General features: G+C 40.9%; 1 protein-coding gene across 1 annotated transcript in view; it reads left to right on the top strand.

Annotated features, from left to right (window-relative positions):
* Window positions 1-5,770, top strand: part of FLVCR1 (feline leukemia virus subgroup C cellular receptor 1) — a 34,951-nt gene extending 29,181 nt beyond the window's left edge. Inside the window, exons 8-10 of the mRNA XM_006834193.1 lie at window positions 557-668; window positions 5,403-5,467; window positions 5,678-5,770. Coding sequence (XP_006834256.1) covers window positions 557-668; window positions 5,403-5,467; window positions 5,678-5,770 — 270 coding nt within the window. The remainder of the gene's footprint in view (window positions 1-556; window positions 669-5,402; window positions 5,468-5,677) is intronic.
* The last annotated feature ends 3,073 nt before the right edge of the window (window positions 5,771-8,843 follow it).

Genomic DNA, 8,843 nt, shown 5'->3' with positions numbered 1-8,843 from the left:
CCGCTTCATCACTCTACATCATCGTCTCTGCCTCCATTTTGGGCCTCGCTGCTTCTCTGGGTAGGGTCCCGCTCTCAGCTCTTCTCCATTGATGGTCCTAGAGACCTCTGCTCCTAGACTGGCGAGTTAATCACTCCCTTCCTTGCTACAAAACGTCTACCTTTACATTTCCAACCCTCACAATCAGTCCTGATAACAATCATTCACTATTGTATCACAAGTGACCCTTCTGCATTTCATTTCATCAGCTCCGCCTAGACAGACTGGATAGTACTCACTAGAGATTCTGCCTTCCTCCATGCCCCCTAGCTCTAGGTTCCCTCTCCAGTTTCTCTTAAACCCAAGATTTTAGCTGATTTACCAGATATGCTAGTAGAAAGTTGAGGAAATGGAAAATGAGTTTGACTATCGTGTTTGAACAATTCCACCTTTCCATGAGTGGCTTTTGATGTGAAATCATACAAACAAAATTAGTTAAGGAAAGTTCTGGGGAAACCGTTTACACACCTTTACTTTAAAGAACCCAACTTAATAAAAATCCTTTCTCTTATTTTAGATATTTGGAATTCTGTTCACATTGGCTCAAGGAAAGCTCATATCAGTCTATCATCCTATGGCAGGGAACATTTTCCTTTGTGTCTGGATGCTTGTGGGCATCATTTTAACAGGTAAATTAGGGTATTTTCTTGATAAAAGTATTATTATCTTTATTTTTAATTTTCATGTATATTGCTTCTCAATGGCCATAACTTTGGTTTCTAAGGATATGAATTTGTTCATTCACTTTTCAGGTTTCTTTAGTACAGTTACTGTGCATGGAAAACAAAACCTCTGTAGCATGGGTCAATAAAGACCTTGCCTCCAATCTGAGTCTGCTACTTACTAACTTTGTGACTTTAGATAGGCTCCTGAACCTCTCAAAGCCTCATTTTCCTCACTTATGTAACAGGGTGTTAAAAAGCTTGCCTTATAGATATAGCGAGTCCACAGTTTACTAGTGGTTGCCAAGGGAGGGAGGCAGGGAAGGGCAAAAAGAGAGGTGTTGTTTAGGGGTCATTGATAAATCTCAGAAGACAGGAATGGATAGGAAAGAGGAAGCCTGGAAACAGCAAGCCCAGGAAGTGGGAAGAGCGCTGTTACATTGTGAGGACTGCATTCAATGTCATGAATCAAAAAATGTGTGAATTATAGAAAAGAAAACAAATTTTTCTCTGTAAACTTCCACCCAAATCACAATAAAAAATGACAGAAAATAGAGGCAGTGGATACTTGTAATGGTGGCACTGGACTTAGGGTCTGGCGCTGTAACATCAGCACTGGACTGGAAACCACAAGGTCAGCAGTTCAAACCCACTAGCTGCTCCTCCAGAACCCAATACAGGGTCGTTATGAGTCAGAACTGACTTGATGGCACTTAGCAAAAATATATAGATAAACAGTTGCCATTTCAACCTTTTTTTTACATGTACAATTCAGTGACTAAAAGTGTTGTCAAGTTGGTTCCAACTTACAGCTACGCTGTAATAGGGTTTCCTGTATAGGGTTTCCTGTGTAGGGTTTCTGAAGAGCTGTTGGTGGGTTTGAACTGTTGGCCTTACAGTTAGTTGTCAAGTGCTGATTCTGTAGCACTACACCAGGATCCCATGTGTATACATACATACATACATATGTATATACACACATATATACATACATACACACACACATATATATACATACACACACACATATTTACCACAGTAAAAAAAGATTACATGTTTTTGTTTAAAAAAGCCTGCCTTATAGGATTGCTTAGGAGCTCTGGTAACGTAGTGGTTATTAGTCAGGATGCTAACCTCAAGGTCAGTAGTTAGAAACTACCAGCAGTTCCGCAGGAGAAAGCTGAGTCTTTCTGCTCCTGTTAAGATTTACAGCCTCAGAAACCCTGTGCAAGGTCACTATGAGTTGGAACCGACTCCACAGCACTCCACCACTACTACCATAGGGTTGCTTTGAGGATTAACTGAGATGGTTCATGAAAAAAGCCTAGTATAGTGTCTGGCACCTAGGAAGTGTCTAATACACGTTAGCTATTATTAAAATGCAGTGGTGATGATGATGGGAAGTTGAATGGTGGTGGTAGAAATAGCTGTGGAATGGTTCGCCAGTTCTTACACTTTGTGGGAGTAATTAGAATAGATGTGGACAGGACAGAGAGTAGTGCCCAATCTCCAGGGAACAAAAATGCAAAACAACACTTATCTATAGAGTATCCATGCACGTGAGCACAAAAATGGATTTGGAGGCAAGACTTCCATCTAGCATTGCTTCTACGCCCCTATTAGCTGACTTCTCCTATCATTTCATTTTGTTCATTTCTTTCTACTTCATTTTACCAACATGAGAGCTAGAAAAGGTATTATTATTTTCTTAATCTGATTATAATTTAGTTCAAGGATAGAATCTATGAGAAAGATAAGAATCAAAACTTTATGTTCGCTGAGGTCTCTGGGAGGTGTCAGCTGTTAGTGCTTACTAACAAACAGAAAGGTTGGTGCTTTGAATTTACCCAGTGGTGCAGCAGAAAAGAAACCTGGTGATCTGCTTCCATAAAGGTTGTTGTTGTTAAGTGTCGTGGAGTCGGTTCCGACTCATAGCGATCCTGTAAAGGGTTTCTGAGGCTGTAAATGTTTACGGGAGCAGAAAGCCTCATCTTTCTCCCACAGGACAGCTGGTAATTTTGAACTTCTGACCGTGAGATTAGCATCCCGATTCATTACCACTACACTACCAGAGCCTCCAGCCAAATAACCCCTGTGGATTCCTGGTGTGGCACTGTAGGTTAATGCGCCAGACTGCAAAGCCATTTGAACTGCAAGGTTGGTGGTTCAAGCTCACCAGCTGCTCCTCAGAAACCCTCTACAGGGTCGCTATGGGTTGGAATTCGACTCAACGGCACTTAACAACAACAAACCCTATGGAGCTCAGTTCTGCCCTACACACGTTTGTTGAATACCTTGTTATTCTTTTTGTAACTCCTCACATGAAGTCTTATGAGTGAATAATGTTAATTGTGGATATACTCAACCACCTGAGGTCATTAACACCCATTCATTACTCCTAATGAGAGTGAGTTTGTGCTGTTTTCTTCAAGGGGAGATAGCCTACCATGAGGGAATCCCACCCCCTCATGCTCTTCAGTTCATAAAGTAAATACCAAAACTATGAAGTATCTAATGCATTCACTGTCTTAACTCCTGACTTTATCACAAATAATTTCATGTTGATTTTCACTATCCAGGCAACTAGCTAGATGCGTGCTGTTGTTGCATCAACAACAGGAGTTTTGTATTCCATTCACATTATTTTTATCATCAGATTCAAACTCAAGTCTAGAAAATTAAGGGAAAATAGTTCTTTAGGATTAGTTTCAGATTGATACCTTTAACGATCTAAAAATGCCAGTTAGCGTCTTTCCTATGTTGGGTGTTTTTCTGGAGAGAGCTTGATGGATTTTATATCCAGCATTCATTTGTGTAGCCCAAGGAAAGGGGGTTGGGAAATTACTGAGGTGTCCTGAAGGTGTACCTTTTCTTTTTTACATTTTCTCCTCAATTTACTATGAGTTCTTGTTGTGATACAGGAGTTACCGTTTGAAGGCAGTACTAATGACAGCTCTTGGTGAAGGATTTTTGAATCCATGGGAATGAATGATTGATAATGCCATTCACATTGTTTCTAAGAATCTGTATATAATATTAATATTAAAGAAGTACACACTTCCCCTATAGAAAATCAGTGAGTAGCAAAGGAGCTCTGGTAGCATAGTAGTTACGAATCGGGCTGCTAACCTCAAGGTCAGCAGTTCGAAACTACCAGCTGTTCTGCGGGAGAAAGATGAGGCTTTCTGCTCCTGTAAAGATTTACAGCCTCGGAAACCCTGTATAGGGTTGCTATGAGTCAGAACCGACTCCACGGTACTTAACGACAACAATGTATACAAGGCATATTGTAGAGCTCATCAGTCTAAAGCGATTATTATGGGAATGTAAAGCATAGTGCTTTAATACCTAATTTCTTTTCAATTTGATTCCATCACACATCACGCATCATTTTAACACATTCAGGAAGGCCATATTTACATATATTCACTTAGCCCAGAATAAATCTGCATTCTTACAATATTGATATCAATTCTGACAAAAGGAGATAATGACTTGTGTATAAGAATATAATGTGCTCCATTGGGTTTTCTAGGTTTATCTTCTGAGGTGCTTCCGGGTGAACTTGAACTTCCAGTTTTTCCCTACCAGCTAAGCACATTAACTTTTTGCATCATCTAGGGTATCCAGTTGATGGCTTGGGGTTGTTTATTGCCATTGAATCAATTCTGACTCCTGATGACCCCATGTGTGCAGAGTAGACCTGCTTCATAGAGTTTTCAAGGGTGGGAGCTTTTAGAAGCAGATCACCAGGTCTGTCTTCCTAGGTGCCTATGGATGGGTTCAAACCACCAATCTTTTGGCTAGTACTAAAGCACTTAACCACTTGTGCCATACAGGGACTCCCTGATAATGTTGCACTGTTATATGTTCTCCAGCTTCAAGGTTACAGTTGAATATTATGGTGCTATCATGTGGTGCCTTAGGATAAGCACTGGGCTGCAAGGTCGGTTTGAACCTCAAGGTTGGTAGTTCAAACTCACCAGCTGCTCCTCGGAAAACAGGGTCACTATGAGTCGGACCCAATTTGACTGCACTTAACAAAAAATTGTGTAAGGCAGTAGCAACAATGGGCTCAAAAGAAGCAACAACTATGAGAATGGCTCACAACCAGGTAATGCTTTGTTCTGTTATGCATGGGGTTGCTGTGAGTCAGAACTGACTTAATGGCACCTAACAACAACAGCAACTCTGGTAGCGTAGTGGTTATGAATCGGGCTGCTAACCTCAAGGTCAGCAGTTCAAAACTACCAGCTGTTCCACGGGAGAAAGATGAGGCTTCTGCTCCCGTAAAGATTTACAGCCTTGGAAACCCTGTGCAGGGTCACTATGAGTCGGAACCAACTCCACGGTACTTAACAGCAACATAGTGTCAGGAGGGACCAATCCCTGGAGCAGAACATCATGCTTGGTACAGTGTGGAAGGTCAGCAAAAAAGAGGAATACCCTCCATGAGATGGACTGACACAGTGACTGTTACAATGGGTTCAAACGTAGCAATTCTAAAGATGGCAAAGGACCAGGCAGTGTTTTCTTTTGTTGTATATAGGGTCACTATGAGTGAGAACCAATTCGATAGCACCTAACAATAAGACAGTGTGCTAAATATTTGACAATATCCATGAAAGACCCTGAATTCTTCAGAGAAAAGTTTATTTACACATACTATATGGTAACTCCATCGATGCTTCTTTGTTTCAGCATTAATCAAGTCTGATCTAAGAAGACACAATGTAAACATAGGAATTACAAATGATATTAAAGCTGTAAGTAATGAATATTTTAATGATTATATTTTTGAGAAAACAATGCATAGAATAGATATGACATCACGCTATCTGATCTAATCAGCTGGTGCTTTGTGTATGTGTGTTTTTGTTATTGTTGCTTTGTTTTGTTTTGTCCTCAGCCAGCCATTGATCTGTAATACTTACATATGCCAGATACTAGAAATGTTTTATCTTCTGATTTTTCAGGTGCCTGTTGACAGTCCCACAGATCAAGAACTGAAAACTGGTATGTTGTGCAAGCAGTCAGAATCAGCAATTGGCAATGAGAAGAAAAGATAAATGTCCAGATATTGTGTGACAACTGGGTTACAATGTCAATGATCCTTGGAGAAATATAGGAGCAGCGAGACTTGGTTTCTAGATGACAGAGAATGGATGCTACTTGACAATTACTATCTGAACTCTCAATGTACAACTACTTTTGTATAAAGCATATAGCAGTATTTTAACACTACCATTGATCTAAAGAGTGTCCAATGTGTAGGAGCCCTGGTGGCACTCTAGGATATGCCCTGAACTGCTAACCACAGATCGGCTGTTCAAACCCATCAGCCGCTCTGCAGGAGAAAGATGAGGCTTTCTGATTGCATACAGATTTACAGCCCCAGAAACCCTATACAGGATTACTGTGAGGCGGAATCAGCTCTATGTCAGTGGGTTTTGGGTCCAGTGTTTTAGTTATATATTGTTTGTCTGAAATTAAGCCTTTTGACATTTACAAGGGGGCTTCAAACAGTTCATGGAGAAATGAAATTGAGAGATAATGGAATTTTTCCCATCAACTTTTTTTAAGCCCCTTTGTAGTGCTCAAAAATAGATACTCTTCTTTTTGTGTGGAAAACAGAAGCTTAGAAGGCTTTCTAAAATTATAATATGGGGGTCCATTCCCCTAAGTCACGTAGGAGTACATGCTGTTGATATATAAAATGTGTAATGGAACCAAATAACAGTATGTTCCTAATTGGCTACCTTCCCACATGCTAACTAGTCCCCCTCTACATAATAGCACAATATACAAACTTGATGCTAGCAACCCACCAAAGGACAATTTCAGGGTCAGACTACCACATGACCTCTAAGATTGTTTCCACTTCTTATACTCTTGTTACAAGTGCTTTGGAACAGGCATTTCTACTCCTCATTTATCGACTCTCTTATTACTTGGCATTTTGAATTTATGACAATAGTAAAAAACAAACAAACAAAAAACTACTGTCTGACCATTTTGCGCATTAACAAGACAGTGTGCTTGGCAGCAACAGCTGCACTGCATCTCCTCCTTCAAGGAGGGTCTCCAGGTAACTGGGCTAAACGCCCAGAGCAGTCGGCTTCCTCCTGCCAGCAGGGGCACCGCATCCATGACTTTCTTGGTGGCCATGGCTTCCGGGTGCCTGTCCTGGGCTCCCAGCTCTTATGAAGCCTGAGGCGCTGCCACTCAAAATTGTTGTGGGGTGGGAAGGAAGGAAAGAGGCATCAGAGAGGGTGTTTGGAAGAAATACTGTGTGAGTTTGATGGCATCCCAAATGAGCCGAACTGGGCCTGAAGCCACCACCTGAATAAGGCCTACTGTACGTCCAGCCTCCCAGCACTCTCTGGTGACTTGCTAGGCAGATGGCAGAAAAGGGTGCTGACCACGAACACAGGACTTGCAGGGGTGGGAGAGGAGCCCTGGAGGAGGCTCTGGGAAGGAAGCTCTGACCCAGCACAGGAGGAAGATGGAGTGGGTACGCTGGGGGCCCTCCAGTCACAGGGTCCAACTCTGTCTCCTCCAAGCCTCCTTCTCTGAGAGGAATAACCCATAACTGGACCCAGCACAGTGATGAGCAAGCACCTCAGTAAGTCTTAGCTGCTGTTGGTACTATGATCATATATTCTAAATTAAAATTGAGACAAGTAGATGGTCTGAAAATTGGGGAAATCCTCTACCTTCACATAACGTCAATTCTCAAACAAGCTGGTCTTTGGAACCTCATCATGTTGATTAAGTGAGGAACAGATGACTTGTCTGTGGCCACAAAGCATTTTTTCTCTGTTAAAGAGAAAAAGATAACTATTCTGTGCACAGATTGACTTTGATCTTGGAATTATGTTGTAATTATCAAAGGAGCCGCCCTACTGACTCATTTATCTTGAGTTTTCAGCTGTGCTGCCTTTTATTATGGTTTAAATGTTAACATACTATTTTTTCACTCCAATTTGAAACAGAGTGATTTTTGTACCCATTGCCTTTTGGCACTCTCTCTCTCTCTCTTTTTTTTTTTTTAATATACATTTCTATTAAGAAATTGTCACTATATGTTACTGGCTTTTTCACAATTTCCTGAATCACGCTATACTTTTGTCTTAAAAATTCTTGAGATTGAAAAAAAAATTGTTATTTTGGGAGTCCATGGGTGATGCAAACAGTTAAATGTTAGCTGAGTAGCAAAAAGTTCGGCTGTTTGGACTCATGGAGAAGCACCTTGGAAGACAAGACTGGCAGTCTTCTTCCGAAAGATCACAGCTTTGAAAATCCAGCTACAAGCACTTCTCTGCACACATGGGGTTACCATGAGTACAAACAGACTCTACAGGGACCAGTAATACAGTGACTTCAGATAGCTTAGATGTTCCCGTTTAGTAGAGACATCTTGAAATGCTATTAGAAATCTGCAGTGTCATCTGTATTTTTTCTTTGAGGAATAATATGCCCAGTGGCATATTCCATCAGTACTTGGGAAGTGCACTCTATTTTTCACTACAAAAGGCATCAAGTCCAGCCTGCTCACTTCCATGTTAAGGGTAAGGAGAATTGGGTCAAATGTGTTTCTTCCAGTGCCTACCACTGCCTTTTCTATCCAGTGAGAATTTAAGTGTTGATGTCCTGACTCTTAAATTGGTAGAGAATATTTTTAGGGTAATGACATTAAACATCCATAATATATACATCATGTCACACACACAAAGGCCAATCAGATAATGCATACCCTTGGAGTGAATGAATAATTCTGGTGTGGGCAAAACATATGCATTGATTTATGTTGAAATTGTAATTGTTCCTATGTAGTCAAATGACAATAACTTACGTAGAATCTGATCCTGGACAATGTGTTGCTAGAAGAACTCAGCTGGGAATCAGGAAATCTGGGTCCGTGCCCTAGGTCTCTTTCTGGTTGTAGCTGGAGCTGTGGACAAGTCATTGAATCACATCAAGTATTGAATGTATTCAGCTTGATCCCCAAAATAGTTTTTACTGCCATTTGTCATGGGACAATCATTTTACCACAGAAACTGAAGTCTAGCTAGAGAAAAATTCCCTAAGCAACTGGATAAACAAGTATGATTGTTGCTTTGAGGGTACAACCGACTTTCA

The sequence above is a fragment of the Chrysochloris asiatica genome, unplaced genomic scaffold (genome assembly GCF_000296735.1).
Source record: "Chrysochloris asiatica unplaced genomic scaffold, ChrAsi1.0 scaffold00009, whole genome shotgun sequence".
Taxonomy (NCBI): Eukaryota; Metazoa; Chordata; class Mammalia; order Afrosoricida; family Chrysochloridae; genus Chrysochloris; species Chrysochloris asiatica.
The sequence above is the reverse complement of the archived record's forward strand: the minus strand, read 5'-3'. Positions and strand labels throughout refer to the sequence as shown.